The sequence below is a fragment of the Aedes albopictus genome, chromosome 3 (assembly GCF_035046485.1).
Source record: "Aedes albopictus strain Foshan chromosome 3, AalbF5, whole genome shotgun sequence".
NCBI classification, from domain to species: Eukaryota; Metazoa; Arthropoda; class Insecta; order Diptera; family Culicidae; genus Aedes; species Aedes albopictus.
Window position 1 is genome coordinate 443,338,708 of NC_085138.1, and position 21,389 is coordinate 443,360,096.

General features: G+C 37.0%; 1 protein-coding gene across 13 annotated transcripts in view; it reads left to right on the forward strand.

The window, feature by feature from the left end:
* The window catches only part of LOC109425937 (hemicentin-1), a 365,357-nt gene that overhangs the window by 326,736 nt on the left and 17,232 nt on the right, over window positions 1–21,389 (forward strand). For 8 of the 13 annotated variants that reach the window (XM_062856649.1, XM_062856650.1, XM_062856648.1 and 5 more), the window contains exons 10-14: window positions 1,213–2,039; window positions 2,109–2,238; window positions 2,315–2,569; window positions 12,141–12,401; window positions 12,464–12,604. In XM_062856649.1, the coding sequence (XP_062712633.1) occupies window positions 1,213–2,039; window positions 2,109–2,238; window positions 2,315–2,569; window positions 12,141–12,401; window positions 12,464–12,604 (1,614 nt within the window). Of the gene's footprint in view, window positions 1–1,212; window positions 2,040–2,108; window positions 2,239–2,314; window positions 2,570–12,140; window positions 12,402–12,463; window positions 12,605–14,023; window positions 14,082–21,389 lie in introns of all 13 variants that reach the window. The other 5 variants (XM_062856658.1, XM_062856657.1, XM_062856659.1 and 2 more) reach the window with 1 other exon arrangement.

Genomic DNA, 21,389 nt, shown 5'->3' on the forward strand with positions numbered 1-21,389 from the left:
ACGCCAAAGGCGTGGATGCACAGAAGACACTGTGTGAATCGCATAATGCGATTCATAATCTCACCCTTATTTAGCCTCAAGCTTGAGCCTAAGGAGCAGCAGATGATTCTCTCGGAGAAACACAAGTTCTACTCCCTCGGAGCAATTTGGGCAGCAAAGGCAACATACTGTGAAGGGCGCGTCCTTGTACTCCACAGGCTGTTTTGGTGATGAGGTTATTAGACTCCCAAACACCTCCTCCACCCGTTCATTCCAAGATACTGGAAGCATGTCGCCGCATAACATCATGAAATAGGAGTCACCTGACTAGTGGACTCTTACCACTGGAACAGGATGCCCGTTGGGCTTTTCTTTCCCAGTATTTTCTTAGTATAGATAGGGCTATCAACGTGGCATTCAAACGATTATGGTTGCATCACCCGACCCAAATATTTATCGTTGGGTCTTAGCTGAGGAGTTCAAAACACTTCCAAAAGAACTTCTTGCAGTAAAAACATCCATAAAAGTGAGAAGAACCTTAACCAAAAAGTGAGAGCATGGGTCAAACTAGGATCGATTTTTATAAATAAATAAAGAAGGCATTAAAACTGGGCCCGATTTTAATGTGAATTTATGTTCACCCGTTTTCTATCAAATGTGTGTGTGTCCCTTGGAGCAATAAAATTACAATTGCTATCTGAGATTCAGAGGTATCCGTTCCGAACCTATCAAAAGGTTCTCGGAAAATGCGCAATCAATGCCGGCTAACCAATTCGTTTTCATTGATTGTCCTGCTGCGTGAGAATATATGTCTGATTGATTGTATCTCATATTTCCCCAAATAAAAAAAAACGGTCGAAATTGCCACCAGGACTGACCATTTCTATACTGTTTTAGTTTGTGAATTGTGCTCTAATCCCGCCGGCAAGTTTGTTCAACCGTATCAGATTCAATCAATCAACCAGACCGATTTCTGTATGTTAAAATTCCTATGCATGAGCACTGAGCAGCGCACACAAAGCAATAACGTTTTGATCGTATCGGAATGTTTGGCCTCGTCATGTGCGTTCCTCCTGGCGGCGAGCGTATCATAACGAGCTGTCATGGTTTCTGTATAAATTTCCGACAGACAAAAGCGTCTGCCATTCACTTCGATCGAATATGATTTTATGACATATTCAAAAACAATTACCGTATTAAAGTTTGCACTAACGACCGTGTCCCTTTTCACAGATAAGCCAACGGTGGTGCTCAACATGGATCCGGAAACGCCAGTCATAGAAAACGACCAAGCCAACATCACCCTTCTGTGCAACATCGTCGACGGCAACCCGCTCCTGCTGACCAAGGTGCGATGGTTTTTGGACGGTGAGTTCCTAAAAGAGCTGCCGGAATGTGACGACGATGGCGATGGGAACAGCTTGGGTGACGAGAATCTGTGCGAGGTGGATCCGACCAAGATGTTGCTGCAGAACGTTGGACGAGAGTTTATTGGTAACTATTCCTGCCAAGGTTTCAATCTGGGAGGATGGGGAGACATAAGCGAGGAGAATTCGCTTGATATCTACTACGAGCCAGGCAATGCAACAATAACGCATTTCCCATACATTGGCATCAAGAGGCGAAGCGTTACATTCAATTGCTCGGTTGAGGACCGAGGTAATCCACCTGCCACTCGTTTCCGCTGGCTGCGGGGAGATAAGCCGGCCAAGGACGTGGTAACGCCATCATGGACAGTGGATCCCGTGGGGTTGGACTCGAGGACGACATTCACGTGCTTCGCATACAATGAAGGTGGCGAAGGCAATGCTGCGGTGGTGCACTTGGAGGTGCATGCCCCGCCGGCTTTTGTACAAAAACTGCATCCGTACACCGGAGCTCTTTATTCCACTTCAAACATCTCGCTGGCTTGCCGGGTGGAGTGTGTTCCGTCATGTGCCATTTCCTGGTTCAAGGACGGCGTAGGAATCGAGGACTCCGATGAGAGGTATTACATCACAAGTACCTATCTGCCTGCAGAACCGGCCACGGGAGATTTCGAGAGTGCTTACTCCGTGCTGGTAAGAATGCACCTTTTTCTCCACTCCGTTGTTGATTAGAGTTGTTAATCAATGGTTGTCTAATTTCAGCATTTCAACATGTCTGCCTGGCCGGACGGCATGCTGGACCGTATTCGTGATAGCTCCAACTATTCATGCGTCTCATCAAATAACTCAGCAGGCCCTGGAGTTCGCAGCACGACGTACTTCGGTGTGGAATGTAATTAATCACAGCCTGCTTTGATGGATGGTCCGGCGAGACTAAGAAGGCTCCTCCATTTCTATCTGTTTTGTAGATCCGCCGGAGAACACATCCCTGTCGAGTCCGAACATTTCGGTGGAGGAGGGCCGAATTCCCCCGCGAACCGTGTGCTCCTCACGGGCCTACCCGGAACCGGAGTTTAGCTGGTGGCGAAACGCGGTCAACATTGTGAATGGAAGCTCGCTGATCGTCAATACCGTGATGCAGAGGTCCGACGCTGGCGTTTACACGTGTGTTGCATCCAACAAGCACGGCAACCACTCGACCGATGCCGTCATCGATATACTCTGTACGTATGCTACATATGTAGGGTTTATGTATGTGGGGATGAATTCCATCCATGCTCTGACTCTTGGGATGGTCGGTGGCACTCGATACAGTTGATTAGTTTACGTTGAGGCTGGCAAATTTGTGCTCCGGTGGGCACGCGGTAATCTCCGACTGGAATGGGGTTTATGCGTTGTCCGTTTTGGTTACAGTGCAAGCTTGGTTTGATTTTTCCATCACACCTGGTTAGGCTTAATCTTTCAATTTGAGCTTGTGGAATCCTACGATGACCACAACTCGATATTGCATGTCAACACGAGCACTTTGAAGTTCAGGGGAAGCTCTGTTGGTTTATTGCTGGGCAATCAAGTAGTAAAACGAATGTGTGTCATATACCCATGCTCTAGATGTTACAAATCTAAAAAAGTTCCTTAATGAAAGTTATAATTGCCTTCACTGTTCAAATATGGGAACGTCCATACATTACGTCACACTTTGAGGAGAGATTGAGGGTTCATCAAAGTGTGACAACCCATACCAAATTTGTTTGACATAGGGAAGAAGGGGGGGGGGAGGTTGTGACTGGTATAAATAGGGGCCATTTTTTGCGTGACGGAATTTATGGACGATTCCAAATGTGCTTTGAGATAATTAGAACCAAGTAAAGTACTGGGCGTATTTAGGCTTTAGCGCATTCCTTCAAAATAGTTTGCATAAACACGATACATGGCATCACTTTGATATGCAGAATTTACTTTGTTTTGTACAGTTGCACGCTGAGTCAGAAATAAGTGAAGTGGCATCGTATTTTAAGACCTTTCGATTTAAAATACTCTATTTTGGACCATGCGATTTAAAATACTCTATTTTGGATTTTTGCTTTTACACTTTTGCATAGGATGATATTTTTTCTTGATCGTTCCATCTAATAAGGAAGTGGAACCATATCGGCAGGAGTCCTATTTTGGGTACTTTTCTGCTTTAGCGTGGCCAATTTTAAACTAATGGATACAATTTTTTGAATGCGTTAAGGTACGTATATCTACCCGTGTACAAAATTTCAAGTAAATTGGTTAATAGCGTTACAGCAAAAAGTGCCCAAAATATTCCTGATTATAAACAAGGTAGAATGATAAGCATGCGGATATTGATTTCTGGATATTGGTTGTTCCTTATTCCATTCCGATTGAGGATCTATTATAGGTTGCCGTTTGCCGAAGTCCAAGTATCTGGGCCCGTTAGAGCCATGGGCTTAGAGAGGGTCAGTATCAGCTGCTTTCGGGGGGGAAGAGCTACTGACGAAAGTGCCAGAGCTGGGAATCAATCCCATGACCATCTTCGTATGAAACGAAGGTGCGCCACAGGCCCCGGCTAAGGAATGAAATCAACCATAAACACAGTTTTTGACCATGTGCAAATTTAAACCATTATACATTTGTATCGAAATTTCATTAAAATTCCTTGGAAAATCTGCCACAGCAGTTTGAATTGCATACAAAACAAATATTTCAAATTTTTGGGTTGTTTTCGTCATATTTTTGGTTAAAAAAAGCAAAGAAATGAATACTTCAAGAAACCGTATGTTGACGACACTTTTGACGACGATGGAAACACTTATAAAATAATGTTGAAAGATTTGAAATCGCTTGAATACATGACAAGAAGTGTTGTCATCGATGTTACTCCAAATAACACACTGATACTCATACGCTTCCATAAAAAATGGCAGTCTTTTTTTGTTCTGCGTGTTTAGAAATTCTTTCAAAGATTTAATTAAATAATCTTCTGCAGATTGTTTCAAAGATTCGCCCTAATATTTCTTTAGAAATTTCAGCGATTTTATTAGAAAATCTTTCAGAATAAGGAAACTCGTCAATGATTTCTTTCCGAAAATTGTTCCAGCGATTCCTTCAGAAATTTCACAAGAGATTCTACATGAAGTTTCATCAGGAGTTCTTTCAAAAACATGTTCATAAATAGACTCCTTCCAAAACTACCCCATGGATGTCTTTAGATAACTCTTCGGAAATTCTTTTCAGAAAATCTTCATCAGGTTAAATAACTTCCTGAGCAATTGTTTTCGAAAATTTAAAATCAATTCAAATTCCTTTAAAGTTTTTTGGTAACATTCGGCAGGCTTAAAAAAAAAATCCTCTAATAATTCTCTTCTAGAATATCTCTAAAACCTTTTCATGAAGATTTCGTTAGTCTAGTGCTACCAACAGCAAAATGTTTACGGCATTTTTGAACTTGGTAATCTGATGATCAGTTTTAGTGTAGAATTATGTTCTGAACTCGAAAAGATAAAAGAAAAAAAAAACACAGTAGAGTGGAATTTTCTTTGACTTCCTATACAAGGCCTATTTGAAATCGATTTCTGTTCTATTTTTAAGTAAAATTGCTCATTTCATACATTTCGTTTTCTGTAATCAATGTTCCGATTGAGCTGATATTTTTACTGTGTACTGTAACTGTACTGTATTTCAAATGAGAATGTACACTAAAAATATTGCTTACATACAAAACTTCATTATTTTTCGAAAAATTTGTTAAAATTTGAGAATTTTGTCCCACTTTTTCACCAATATCTTGAATTTAATCCAATTATATGCAGCTTTTTCTTTATTAAAATTGGTTGGCTACAACGCAAGATATTTGAATTTTAGTAAATTCTGTATTTTTTTAAACTGTTTCCCCCAGAAAGTCCTTCAGATATGGTTTCTGAAAAATCTTATCAAATTTCCTCCAGAAATTCCAGAAATGCCTCTAGAAAACCTTCCAAAGATTTCTTTGAATATTCCTCCAAAATATCTTCCAAGGATTTTTGAAACAAATTCTTCAGAGATTCTTTAACGAAATCCTACAAAGTTTCTTTCAGGAATTTACCTAGGTAATTCAGGGGCCGTTCATAAACCACGTAGACCAAAATTTGGCCATCTCAGACCCCCCCTCCCCCCTCGTAGACTTTTGTCCATACAAAAAATTTGAAATTTGTATGGAGCGTAGATTTTAGCCAGACTCCCCCCTCCCCCCAAAAAGTCTACGTGGTTTATGAACAGCCCCTCATAAGATTATTCTCCAGGAATTTGCAAAGAAATCTGTGAAAAGTTTGTTTTAGAAAAAAAAAAATCTAGAAATTCTTTTGGAAATTCATTTTAGGAATGAGTGTTATAAGTTTTGTACCTTTTAATTCTGTCTTAATTGGGCGGAATTAGAAGTTACAAAACTCATTTTACTCATTCGAAGACGGTATTCTAATAATAAAAATAAAAAAATCGGTACAGGTTCATCTTAGGATTCTTTCAAAGATTCCTTTTGAGGTTTCTCCAGGAAAAGGTACTAGATTCCTTCAGAAAATCTTCCTTGTGTGCCTTCCAAAATTGCATCCAGGCTTTCTTCAGCAAAAAATCCTATGAATTCCTACATAAATCTCCCAACGACCCGGTCAGAAACCGCTTATGAGTTCCTTGAGAAATTCTTTCACGGATTTTTTTTAAGAAAGTTACCTGAAGATTTTTTTCTGGAAACTCATCGCCAAAGGTTCATTCAAAAATCTCCCACAGCTTGGTTTTCTATTAAGAAAATATTTCCGTCGAAAACACCAGAGAATCATTAATTAGTTTTTAAGGAATATCTTCATAAATTATTCTATTTCCTCCAGAAATTTTCAAGTAATTCTCCAGGGATTAGGGTGATTCGCCAATTGTTGAGCACTACACAAATGTTGAACAGTTTCTGAAAATTTTATTATTTATCTAAGGCCGTTACAAATATTTCACTTTTTGTCCCACCACTCTTTGGCTGGACGAGGGGGGGGATAAAAATAATAAAGCATTTAATCTGAAAAATATTAAAAACTCATCGGATTTGTTAAAGAATTTTTAGCAAAACCCGATATTTTGATAAATATTTTTTTGTCTGCCCCCTCAAAATGCAAAATCCAGCCAAAAATTTTTGAAGGGGGGGGGGGGAGACAAAAAGTCAAAATTAAATTTGTATCAGCCTAATTTAGGAAATTATCGCTCAATGGAAACGTATGATGTATATACGTATACATGTGTGAAGCGATATTGAATGTTTTTTAATGGGAATTTTATAACTCTGATTACACATAAACTGACCACAAATATAAAAGTCCATTACACTTTGACATTGTTCAAAACAATATTTTCATTATTATTTCATTCAAAAAAATTATCACAATTTCATTATGCACCCATAATTCAATAATTGTTGAAGACTAGCAAAACTGTTAGCATGACTGCCGGTTTTTTTTTCTCACGTAACCTAATCGTGCTTTTGAAGGAGTTTCAGGGTGATCCAGGAATATTCCAAAAGAAAACAATCCCAGGAAATAAAAGAGGAATTACCGAGCAAATCAATGGAAGTTTCTCTAAAGAATATGTGTCATTCACGGAACGTGACGCGAGACAGGGCATGACACTTACGATTCCTACATTTGCTAAATTAATTAAAAATATGTATGTAGTCGACTTCAAAAATCATTTATCTTAATCAGGCGGGCATTATTTCTTAGATGGGCTGCATCAAACCCGAATCCGGTCAATATTGGGGTAATAAAAAAAATGCCGATTGGAAGGACCAATGTCGCCCCTTGTCTCGTGTCGAAACTCTTTAATATCATACATTCCTTGAGAAAACTTTCCACATACTTGCTTTGAAAAGTTTTCCAAAAATGTTTTTTGAATTCTTCTAGGAAGTCTTCCACGGATTCCTCCAAAAATTCCAGCAGCGATTCCTTTAAAAAACAAATCATAGTAGCTTTGGGGGAATTTTTCTTCAGAGGTTCCTTTAGAAATTTCCCCATGGCTTCCTCGAGCAACTCGTTTAGTATTTTTTTTATTTTCAAAAAATCGAGCAGATTTCTTTCATTCAATTCATTTGAGGATGCTTTCAATAATTCTCTTAACCCTCTAATACCCAACCCCGCCTTTAAACGGGGTATAGTTTGAACATTTTTGTATTTTTTCTTGCCTGGGCAATCAAAACTTTAATATTTCAAGTTGATATTTAGGACTGTTCTGTTTATATCAAAGTTTTTTTGTGTCTTTCAAAGCCCCTATTAACATTATTTTTAAATTATTGAAAAACTGATGTTTTGGCCACCTTTGAGATGCCATCGTTTCTTTTGTATTTAATCGCAACAATTTACGCATTTTGATTTATTCTTCAATTATACTATGATAATGAAAGAGTGGGAGTTGAATACACACTCAAATGATTTTCCTAAAAGTTACACGGAAAATAAAATTCAACATGAAAAAAAAATAAGAATAAAAATATTTTAACAATTATCACAAAATCTGAAAATGTTTTCGACTTAAAAAAATTGGTATACCTAATAGGCTTCCAGGAAAAATAGGATAGTGTAGGAATGTTCAAAAATGAAAATTAGAAAAATCTAAAACCAAAATTCACAAAATCAAGAATTAAAAATAGTCATCTTCCAAAACATGTTTAACCCTAAAAGGGATACCTTCATGGCCTCAGTTTCGTCACCTCGCTGAGTGTGTTCCATCAAAGACGAGCTCTGAAAGGCGCCTGGGGTCCAATGGACCCCAGATATCCCTTTTAGGGTTAGATCGGTGTTAGACGACGAAAAATGATATTAAGATCAAAATCAAAAATTTGGGTTAGAGATGCCTCAAAATTGTCTTTAATTTTTAAAAACTATTTTATGAATACTTTTCCAAAAGTCTTCTTTCAGAAAATCTTCCATGTTTTTTTTTTGGGAAATTTCTCCAGAGTTATTTTTTTTTTATTTATTTGTCACCGTCTTCAGAAATACTGTACAGACTGATTATTGCTTATACTAAATTAACTCTAATAAAATTTCTAAATCGATCCCTACTTACATTAAAATCAAAAACATCGACTTCGTTGAGTGCATTGAAGCACCGTTCAAGCGGATGGTTTTGTCCAAACACGGTGCGATGTCGAGCAGCCCTGAAGAGAGATCGCTGACGCGTTCGTCGTGCCGGTACGAAAAATTGAGCTTGCTGAAGCAGCTCAGGACAGTCAATTCGGTTGCTCAAAAGATCGAACGCAAACATCAGTTGAAGATACACTCGACGCTTGCGCAGTGACTCCAACCTTATCAGTTGGCATCGTTCGTTGTACGGAGGCAGCTGTAGCGGGTTAGACCATGGTAGTCGACGTAAGGCATAACGAACGAAGCACCGTTGAACCCGTTCGATACGTCCAATTTGAGTTTCGTGAAATGGAGCCCAGATCTGAACTGCATACTCGAGTATACTTCGGACAAGCGTGCAATATACAGTTTTAAGAGCGTACACGTCATGGAATTCTGAAGCATTTCGACGAATGAACCCGAGTACCGCAAAAGCCTTAGCGGTTGTGGATGCCACGTGCTCATTAAAACTTAATTTGCAATCCATTATTACTCCTAGGTCCTTGATAGAAGTCACACGGTCTAACGCAATACGGTTTGCTCTGTACGCAAAGTTCAACTGTGAATACGATTTGTTGAAGCTGATGACTTTACATTTGATTGCATTCAGTTCCATTCCGTTTGATACGCACCAAGAAGCTACAACGTCGATGTCCTGTTGCAGAGCGGCACAGTCTACTAGTGAACTTATGATCCGGTAGATCTTTAGGTCGTCAGCGTACATGAGGTGATGAGAACTGATTCGGTGGCTCAGATCATTGACGAATAATATAAATATCAACGGTCCGAGATGGCTACCTTGCGGAACGCCTGAAGGTGTCGAAAAACGAGTTGACTCTACGGATTTCAATTTAACATATGCAGATCTACCATGCAGGTATGAGCGTAGCCAAGAGATAAGCCAATCAGGAAAGCCTAGAACGTTGAGTTTTCTCAGTGCTAGATCATGAGGGACTTTATCAAATGCTTTGGAAAAATCCACGTACACACTGTCCACTTGGCAGCGCTTTTCTAAACTGGAATTCAGCAAGCTAGTGTACGTCATTAGGTTAGTTGTGGTGGACCGGTTTTTCACGAAGCCATGCTGGTATTGCGAAATTATGGGCTTGGCAGCAAGGTACATTCTTTCGTGAACCAATAGCTCGAGTGTCTTCGCTAGGCAGGAAAGAATCGAAATGGGTCGATAGTTTTCAACGCTATGAACATTACCTGCTTTATGTATAGGCGTAACTGCAGCTAGCTTCCACATATCCGGAAACTCTGCTTCTGACAGTGAGAGGTTGAACAGGCGGCAAACAGGTAATGCGAGTACATTAGCACAGCGTTTGATAAATAAGGGAGGAAGTTTATCCGATCCAGCACCCTTAGAGGGATCTACGTCATTTAACGCCCTGGTAACTTCAGCTATGGTAAACGTTGGACGTGGAAAATGAATATTGTAAGACGGTAAAGAATTCAACAATTCCGTTGAGTCCACGGGAGAGTCAGGATTGTACACCGACTTTTGCAGTCGGTACAGTTACTTTTGCAAAATCGCCCATAAATCACTGAAGCATTTTCTACATTTTTTTTTGGAAATTTGTTCAAAGCTTCCTTAGGAATTATTTGCATAGATTTCATAAAAAGTTTCGTTTGGAAACTCTTCCAGGAATTCCTTGGAAATCCTTCAGTTCTCCTAGATTAGCTTAAGATAATCTACAAGGGATTCCTTAAGAAATTTCTCCGCAAATCTTCCAGAAATTTCTCAAGATTCCCCAAAAATGATTATTTATAAAATCTCCTTTGAATTCCTTGATTCGTATAAAAAAAATAATTCTGGGGTCTTTCGGGTATTCCTCAAGCAGTTCCTTCAAATTTTTTCATGGGGTTCTGTTAGAAATAATTTTAGGGAACCCTTTAGATGTTCCCTAAAAAAATCTTCAGAAATTTCTTCAATATATTTTATAGAAAGTTTCCAATAGATTTCTTTTGAAAGCCTCTGGGAATTTCTGAAAAAGTTTTTCAACCAAGATTGCTTTTCAGAAATTTTTCCAGCGGTTCATTTTGAAAATTTTAGAGGGATTTCTTTAAGCATTTTTACATGTATGTATGTATTTCTAAACGAACTCTTTCCGGATTTTAGCAATTCCTCCAGAGATTCGATTGGTAATTCTCACACAAATTTACTCATGGATGGTTTCCGAATGGCTAAAATATAAACGACTCATAAGAAAGTGATCATTCTTCATAAATAATTCCAAAAGTCCCAGTGAAGAAACAGGGGTGTGAGCAGTTATAAATTACAAAACTTCCATAAACAAATAAAAAAATGCATAAATAAATCAAAAGTTTCCATAAATAATTGATTTTTGAGCAATTAAAAAAGTCAAAAATGCAAAGAATAAATCAACTGTTGCAATAAAAAAAGTCATTTTTCCCACAAATAACTTCGAATTTTCCATAAATAAATCTGATATTTCCATAATAAATTAGAAAATTCACAATAAATAAATATCGAAAAAGCAATAAATAATTCAAAAAGTGCAATAAACGAAAAAATAAATTATCAATAAATGTCAAAAAACGAGCAATAAACGTAAATGCATTTTGAGCCAAAAAATACACAGACCACGCGGCGAAGCAGCATAGAGGATTGAGGAACTGAGGCGGCAGAAGGCCGCCGAAGTTTCCGATATCCGATGCATCGCAACTGCATCGATTCGGTTCTAGGCAAACCACAGATCCAAGAATTTGCCCGGTATAATGCAAACATAGATGTTATCCCTTTGTTAGGTCCGACGAGCGATAGCGAGTTCGGACAGCAAGCGATTCCTCGGTAAATTGCAATCATAGTTAAGCAGGCTTTTCAGTCGTTACAGTCATATAAGTGCGATTCAGCATTTCACTGCTTCATACTTTCCTGCATTTGGTTTTCATGGGTAATTTAGTCATTTTTTATTACATTTTTTGAATTTTTTATTGCTTTTTCGATATTCTTTTATTGTGCATTTTCTAATTTATTATGGAAAATTAGGATTTATTTATGGAAAATTCAGAGTTATTTGGAGGGAAAAATGGCTTTTTTAATTGCAACAGTTGATTTATTCATTGCATTTTTGACTTTTTTAATTGCTCAAAAATCAATTATTTATGGAAACTTTTGATTTATTTATGCATTTTTTTATTTGTTTATGGAAGTTTTGTAATTTATTACTGCTCACTCCCCTGTTTATTCACTGGGATTTTTCGAATTATTTATGGGAAATTTTGTATTTACTATGGAACGTTTAATTGTCTGCCTTTCCGAATTTTCTGCAGAAAGTAGCCCAAGATGGACAAATGCTTCTATCTATTTTTTTTTCTCGAATATTTATTTTTCTTCGAATTTTGAAACGAGAAACAATAAAAGGTTTCATTCCAATGAATACTATGCATATTTTTTCAAGAATAAAACAAAAAAATTAAATTGTTATCCGACACAATCCAAAAGTTCGCATATCTGGGAAATAATTGATATTTTTTGATAAAATTGTAAAACAGTAGATAAAAGATCTTGGATAAAATGTATGGCAAATAGAACGTGGATTTTTTTTTCGCGATATACAGTTCAGTTTAAAGATTGACCATTTATCGTAGGTGCAGCAACCAAACACATTTATAAATACATCTTAATTCCTCTCAGATAAACCTACGTGCACCATCACCCGAAAGGAGGTCAATGACGAGGATATACTCATCTGCGTTGCGAACGGCAGCCCCAGGGAGTCTGAATTTGACTGGAGCCTCAAGTACGAAAACGACACGCTGCAGAACCACAAGACGCGAGGCGACGCCTACGAGAGTATCCTGGTGCTGGAGAATGACGTCTCGGCGATGCGAACGTACGTCTGTGTGGCCACCAATAGCGTCGGCATGGGAAAGCCTTGTGAAATTGAAGTTGCAGGTGAGTGTGCCATGCGAGTTGATTGATTTAGAAACAACTGGTTGAACTGATTCCATTTTTAGGATACGTGGCATGGTGGCTCAAGGGTGACATCCTGACGCCGTACATCCTGATTGCGGCCGTCGCTGCTCTGCTGCTGGCAGTGATATTGATTTGTGTTATCATCATCTGCATTTGTCGCCGAAAGAGAAGGCAGGATAAGTGTAAGTATCGATTGCACTGCTTGGACAAGTACACCAGATGCACACTTTCTCCGCCCAGACAATGCCGCACCCTGTCTCTCTGTCTGTGTCTCTTTAGTATATAGAATCATCATTCCTTCTCCAGTCTTCAGGAGACTGTGGTAGAATCACGCGACAGGTAGTATGATTAGTGATTTGATTAATTTAACAACTAGTTGTGAATTCTAGACGTGTAACTCTAGTGCAATCATATTCTGCTAATGACAGCTGACATAATAACTGTCTGCTTTCAGTCATCCTTTTAGTTAGTAGTGATACCAATACTACTTTGATAATTTGAAAAGTTCAACTGTTACTGCACTTTTGCCGTGATAAGTATTACATCATCTACACATAGCAACCCGAGCAGAAGAAAATAGCAAGTGAATAACATATCAAGGTATTTATCTTAAATACTACCATACCTTGATATGCCCTTCATTAGGTGGTAATAAGAGGCAAAATAACATAAATGAATACCATTTTTTTTTATAAATAACACCTAGAAAATAACAAGTCTTGTTATTTCAATAATGAATGCATACCTAAAATTTCAAATGCTGTATTTGTTATTTTAAAGTTATTGAATAACAAACTAATAACATTCCTTGTTAATGAATGTTTCATTTGTTCGATGACTTCATGATGTAATAGCAATTCTTGTTCTTCGGTTATTTTCACAGTCAAATCAACAAATACTACATCAATACCAAACTCTGCTCAAATACCTCCAATTGTGATGTTCTCATAACATTTCGTAGAATAACGCAGCAATAACAATTTTAGGTATTAGAGCACATGTTGCTCTTCGCATGGTATTCGTAAGGTATGCCCTTCTGCTCGGGAAACTACATCCATTGTAGTACCTCAAGCTAGTTAATTTTTCATTGAACTTGCTTCAATTGATCAGTATGTATAAGTGACTGAGAGTAAACCTCAGTCAGTTGAGCTTTTCATCAAAAAACCGTACTCATAGTAGAAACGTTTCTATTGCACGCCTAATTTTCACTTCACAAGCACATCCAGACAGTAGCCTCAATAGTTCCAAGATCTTCATCTGCACTTTCATAACCATTTCAAGTTCTAAAACTCATTATGCTTTTTTTCTCGTTTTCTATTTCTTCTTCCATACAAAACTAAAATTTATAATCAACGTCCAAATAATTCGTGCTGTTTGTTTCGTTTTTGCCACATTAAACCACTCGTTTGTAATACTTCAAAAAAAAAAAAAAAAACAAAACAAAACCGATCCATCCAAAACCTTGATCGATGTAATTTTTTCCTGTAACGCGTGTGTTCGTGCTGTCCTGTTCTCGTTTTGATAATCAAATTGCCCACTCAACAACACACAAACATGCTTACACGATCAACTGCCACCCAAACCAACCAACCAACCAACAGCGTCCATTCAAATCGAGGAAATTGAAGATGCGGAATTTTCGTACATGAAGAACCAAAGGTAAGGCGGTTATTTAATTGTTGTTTCAAAAAGTTCTTTTACTATTCATTCAACTAATGATAAGTTACTGTAGACTGGTGCTAGATTGTTTATTAATATAATTACCCATGATGCATGATCACTTATCTGCGAACTAATCATTATTACGTAGTACTTTGATTCCAAAAAGTTCTGATGATTCTAATATGTTTTTAATAAAATAGAAACGATAAATGGGGTGACGGATAGCTCATAATCACATTTATGATATTTTCACATCGTTCTATCAGTTAAGACGGACAAGACTGCTAACAGGCATTTCTAGCCAAATGTACCAACAGGGCAAAATAGGTGAACTTTTTGACTTACCATTGCCTTACCTCAGGAACTAAAGTACCGATTTCAAATATGTTTACTCTCGTATGTTTAAAATATGTTTAAATCTCGTGCATTTTCGCTGAGAACCGATTAGATGCTGAAGGTTCGCTTTTGTCCCTCTTCCAGTTCTTCATAAGTTCCTTCTGCAAATCAAGCAGATTAATATCTATTTCAAATTCTTCCTGCAGTTTCTCCGGGGATTCCTTGAGAAGCTCCACCTGGAATCAGTATTCCTTTAGGAAATCATTCTACCAAAAAGTTCTTCTTGACGCCCATACAAGTGTTCCTTCTGCGATTCACACAGTTTTTGCTTCTGAAATTCTGCAGACAATGTCTTCGGGATTTTTTTTTCCAATTCCTCCAGAAAATCTTTTGAGACTCATCAGTTCCGGCTGGGATGTCCACTTATTTTCAGTGTCCCCATTTTTCAGGGATTCCATCAGTAGTCCCTTCTTAGATTAATCGGCGATGTTTTGAAGATTTTCTTTTGCCATTATTACTTCAGAAATCTTTCCAAGCTTGTGCATCGAAGACTACAAGGTTGTGAAAACGACGAGTGCTTCTGAGATGCGCCCAGAAATTTCTCCAGGAGTTTTCTGGGTTTCTTCGTCTTGATCAATTCTCCGGGAATTCATTCTGGGAATCCTGCAGGAGTTCTTTCTGAAAATTCTCCTGGTGCTCCATCTATGGCTAGATCCTAAGAAGGAACGCGCAGAGGATTCCAAGACTAAACTTTTGTAGGAATCCCTTGATCATCTTCCGAAGGAATATCTGGAAAAATCCCCATAAGAAATTTATGAATGCATATAGAGGAATCCAGATTTTTTTTTTTATTGAAGCGTTAGCCTTGCTTCTTTGGGGATTTATTGTGAAATTCACACAAAATTCACCCAAAGTTTATGGAAATTTCTTCGAATATTCCTGCAAAATTTTTAATCATATTTCATAGAGGTGTTTTCCAATTTTCTTGTCAGAATTCACGAAAAAAAAACTGAAAGAATACGGTGGTTGATTTCCAACAAGCATCCCTCGCGGCGTTTCTAAATGATTTTCTAGATATTTTCCTTCATACACTGAAGTTTGTTTTACGCGGTTTGCCGCTTTATTTGAGAATAAAAATACGTGCTATTTCTAAAAAACGTACCGTCAAACGGGGTTACTTGCAACAGCGGTGTAACTTGCAACACGATGACATACACTAAATGTGAAGCATTTTCTAATAATAATGAAAACTAGTATGCCCTACTATTTCGGTTATAGAGATTATGTGTATCAAAGATCGATTTAGTATTAAAATTAGCCTTGTTTCTTTGTTTATGGTTTAGCTACACTGTTAAAACGGATTACTCATTTTATGTCATAAAAACAAGTATGAAAATCGTGCTTGACCTCTCCCTTATGGTAAGTGCAATAAGTCTGATGACCTTGCTTGCAGTTAGGGTACCTGATAGTAAGCTTAGCTAAACGATAAAAGTTTGATAAACTTATCGATTAAGTAATGCAAAAAATCATTATTATATTCGACAATCACTGTGGGGTAACTTGCAACAGTTGAATTTGACGAAACCTTCTATTATTTATCTTCAATTCACGATATATATGACAGAAATAACTGAAATGGATCATTTATTGATTACGTAACGCGGTTATTTTCAAATGACAATTCATGTTTTACATTTTTTCTGCACGTGACCTTCAAACATTGTTAGGAAATACATCATTTTGAAGTTTCATTCATGTTACATCATGTTAAAAGTTCAATTTTTGTTTATGAACGCTGTAAAGCAATCACCATCATCAATTCTGAATAGATGGAGTAAGTTATTTCAGTTTAATGCCCAAATTAGCGAGTTTGTCATTTACAAAGTAGAATAGGTGTGTTTCAATCATGTTAATTTAGCTGAAATTGCCAAACACCACTTCAAACTGAAAACTACTTGAAGATGACTCACTCTACCTTTTCAAGAAATGACAATAATCATTGTTGACATTTTGTAATGAGTGCTAAGTCACGAGAATCATATATATTTTGTGTTTGAGGGACGTGAGACCTGTTGCTAAACGATATTCTCTCGCTTGCAATAACTATCAATCCTTTCATGAAAAATTATGTATCAATTGGTTAGTGTACATCTTTTCATGGTATGTTTCATGCATAACATCAAAAATTTACAATACGACTATATACTAGAATGTTAGTGCTGTTTAATGATAGTTAACTTGGCTTCATGTGCTATGTTGCAAGTTACCCCACAGATGGGGAAACTTGCAACAAGCATGTATTTCGCACCTCCTGATTAGGTGGCAACGTATTTTGGTAAACCAAGTGCTGCATAGTATTCTACTCGGGGTAATTAGCGTACACGATGCCTCACAGGATGTTTCAAATGTTTAGATTTTCAATGATATTGCTTCAAAGTCGAAAAGTGTTGCAAGTTACCCCATTTGACGGTAAAACAAATAAACCGCGTAGAAATTCAAGTCAGGCCATGGCCCGTGGCGCAATTGGTCACACGTTTGCTGCATAAGCAGAAGGTCAAGGGTTCGATCCCAGCCCCGGCACTTTCGTCAGTTGCTTGTTCCACCTGACATTGGCCCTCTTTTGAGCCAATGGCTCAAATGGACCCGGATACTTGGACATCGGCGAACGGCAACTCATAATGGACCCCCAATCGGACTGGAAAAAAGGAACAACCTACAACCAACACATCAACATCCTCATGCTCATCATGATAGGGTAGAAAGTGAATGCAGCGCAACGGCAGCCAGTTCGATATAGTAGAATCAGAATAGAATACATTTAGGCGCTGTACAAATTGTAAGTACAGCTTCCAATTGGAATTAACTAAGGTTAAGCGATTGAAAAATAAAACAAAACCCTAATTAATCCACCTAGCGGTGATGGCGCCTTCCTCGCGCCTTCGAAAACACATTTCAACAAAACTCAAGTGACATGTAGATGAATATCGCACTTTCATACGTTAAACAAAAATCTATTACATGGCACTAGAAATCATATCGTTTATGTACAGGGGATGGCCAAAATGTTTGGGATAGGTAACTTTTTTTTCTCTCACAAAAAAGTTCAACATGTTATAACTTTTCATAGAGCGCATCAAAAAATCTCAAATTTTGACTGTTTGTCAACCTATTATATGTGCATCATTGGTACAAATTTGGGCTCGATTGATTAATATTTCGCAAAGTTAGAACCGTTCTCGTAAAACACCTTTTTTTAGACAACTCATTTTTGAGCTGTCATATCTCGGAAACCAGTAAACCAAATTGAATGAAATTTTGAACGTACACTAACAATATGTAAATGCTTCGCAAACTATTCAAACATAGGTACTTTTCAAACGTTGGAAAAAGTTATCATGGATTGACATTTTTTGGACTTTTCTCGAAAAAAAATGTATTTTTTTTACATCAGTGTCATTAAATTTTAGTGTTGATATCCAAAGGTTTTCCACTTCTGTTCTCAAAAAATCTCTAATCAGATATATTAGAGCCTATTTAGATTGAAGGAAGAACACATTTAATAATTTTTGGGTGGTATTGTAAATTTTACTTATTTTCCTCTATATGGGTTAAAATTTCAACTCGATATAACTTAATTCGCCGTGAGAAAATATTACATTTTATAACGTCGTATTAAGTATCAATATATTGTTGATAAACATTAGAAAATTCATTTAATTCGGTTCACTGGTTTCCAAGATATGACAGTTCAAAAAATAGTTGTCTAAAAAATAGTGTTTTACGCGAACGGTTCTAACTTCGCGAAAAATTAATCAATCGAGCCCAAATTTGTATCAATGATGCACACATAATAGGTTGACAAACAGTCGAAATTTGAGATTTTTTGATGCACTCTATGAAAAGTTACAGCATGTTGAATTTTTTTGTGGGAGAAAAAAAGTTGCCTATCCCAAACATTTTGGCCATCCCCTGTAGCTTTGATGTTTGTGCCTATATGTCTTAAGGACATATATGAGCGAATCCAAAGATGGCCGTCAGAATGGCTGCCTTGCAAATACCGGAAGCACTGATCTCGTCATCTAAACAACACACAGAGCTGAAAAAGCAATGAGTAGCCTTGCTCACTCGTGATAAACATTGAGTAGCATTTTCGTTTTCGGAATATCCACTGAAAAGACGGCAAGGTTTTTGCGGGTTTTACTGGGGTTTTTCGTGTTTTCATCTTCTGAATATTTCGATTAGAACAACTTGTGTCGCCCCCTCTCCCCAGGCTTAAACAAAAATCATTCTTTAATAAATTCGTTCCGGATTTCTTCCAGAAATCCTTGAGAGATTTCCCCAGAAATTTCTAGAAGGATTCATTTTGAAAACCATTCGGAAATTCTTGAAAAAATCCTCCAGGCATTTTTTCGATTATCTTCCAGAAGATTATTAGGAAGCTCTCCCAGATGTGAATTAGAATATTTATGTAAGAATTTCTTCTACAATTCCATAAGAATTTACTTCAGAAAATTCATAGTTTCCTTTTTATTTAATTCCTTAGTTTGTTTTAGATTACCCAAGAAAGTAATTTGAGATCTCTTCCAGAAATCCTTCCTTGGATTCCTTCTGCAGTGGTTTACTTTTAAAAAATCCCCGGGAATTCTTCACAGAAAGGTGAAAGACTTCCTTTTGAATGTTCTATTAGAACATCTTGATTGGTTAAGAAATTCCTTTGGAATTCGATTCCGAATTCCCTCTAGATCATCTTCCAGAAATTTCTTCAAGGTTTCCTCAGAAATTCTTTCAAATATCAGTATGAGACTTCTTTATGGAAATTATCCACGGAATTCCTCTTTAATGCTTTCAACACTTCAGAAAATTGAAAGATTAGAATAACTGCTAAAGTTACTGCAATAATTATAAAATCTTCAATCTTCAGATTTTCTTTAGGGTTTTCTTCAAAAACTCTTCTAAAAAATTTTCAGAGATTTTCCGAAGATTGTTTCAGAAACTCTTTATGAGATTCCTCCATTAATTTGTCCAACGATTCATTCAAGCAGTCTTCTATGAACTCCTTCCAAAATTGCTCTATGTGTTGCTTCAGAAATTCCTCCAGGAATTTGATCTGAAAATCCACGAGTTTTTTTTTCAGATTTTCCTCCAGTGGTTTCTTCATGAATTCTTCCAGGAATTGTTTTGGGAAACTTTTCCAGATATTGCTTCGTATATTTCCTCAAGAATATCTACAAAAATTTTCTGCAAGAATCCTTCAAGGATTTCCATGGATTTCTTTAGATACTCCGTCAAAGATTCCTTCGGAAATTCTTTCAATTTTTTTTCATAACTTTTTGTAGTGGTTTGTTCAGGATATCTACGAAAGATTTATTCTTCAGAAATTCGTAAACGGTTTTTTTTTTCAAGAAGTACATCAGAGATTAGTTCAGGAATAGCTCTTGGTATGCGGTCATGATTTTTTTAAGGATTCACCCAGAGAATCCTCCAGGAATACCTTCAGAGATTCCTGCATAATTACTTTCAGTGATTCGCGTAGGAATTCTTCCAGAGATATCAACAGATCTTCATAAAGCGTTTATTTAAGGATTTCTTCCAGAAACATATTTTGTAAGAAATTTATCCAGGGTTTCCTCCTAGGACAACTTCAGGTTAGTGTCCGTGACTATAACGCCAAGGACCTTGGATTTAACTCCACTTCCGAAAAACTGGGGGCTAAACCGGGGCTGAACAAAGAAAAAAACTTCAGGAATGTCTTCAAAAAAAAAAAAACTCAGAGACTTTTTGAAATTTGAAGGACAGTTTTTCCAATTGACTTTTTCAGAAACTGCTCTACAAATTTTTATAAAATAAAATAAAAATAAAAAATATATATTGAGAAATTCCTTCTTCAATTCCCACAGGGATTCTTTAAGGAATTGCTTCTGTGAGTCCAGGAATATTTATATCCTGGGATTCTTATCCCAGAATTTATCCAGGGATTCTTTCCTGCCGGAACTGTTTCAGATATTCCTTCAGAGTCTTTTTCAGAAGTTCTTACATAAATTGCATTAAAGAATTCTTGAAAGAATCTCCGAAGAAATTTTTAAAGAAATCTCCAGGAGGATTTTCTGAAGGAATCCCTGAAGAAGCTTCTGATGAATACCTTTGAAAATTTCCTGAAACCTTTTCACATTTCTCTTTATGAATACCTAAATAAGTGACTGAGAGAATACATGGAAAAACTCGTTAAGATATCTCTTTGATTCTTAAAAATGAAGTAGGTCCATGAAGAAATTACTTGAAAAATTTCTGAAGAAATTCCTGGAAAAATCTTTAATGGGATTCTGAAGCAAACACAAAAAAATCAGCAAAAAATCCCTGCGGAACTTGCAGACAAATGTACTGATAGAGTTCTTGAAGAAATCCCTTAATAATTTTCTGAGGAATCCGTTAAGCAATTTCTGAAGGAATCCTTGGAAGAATTCCTGGAGAAATTGTCAGATAAATCTCTTATACAAATGGTTAAACAAAATTTTTGCAGGAACAAAAAAAAACCGTTGGAAAATATGTTAGAGTACCATCAGAAAATGAAATTTTGAAATAATACCTGAAACAAATGGAGACCCTTTGATGGTCTTCATGGAAAAATGTATTTAAATATTTTATGAAAAATATAAGGAACAGAATAACTTTTGCAGGAATTACTGAGACAATATTTGGTGAGGTTCCGCATCACCGGAAATAAAAAAACCTGCAAGAAACCCTGAGAAAAGGCCTTAATAAATCTTAACCAATCCCAAAACCAAAAACCAAAACCAACAAACCAACAAACAAAAAAAAAACCAAAACCATTTTTTTTTATCTGTATTAACGAGATTTTTAGCCCTAGGCTAGTTCATCTCGGGACCCACGCTTTACTTCCCTTCCGAAGGAAGAACTCACATTTTGCGAGTTTGTCGGGAGTGGGATTCGATCCCAGGTCCTCGGCGTGAT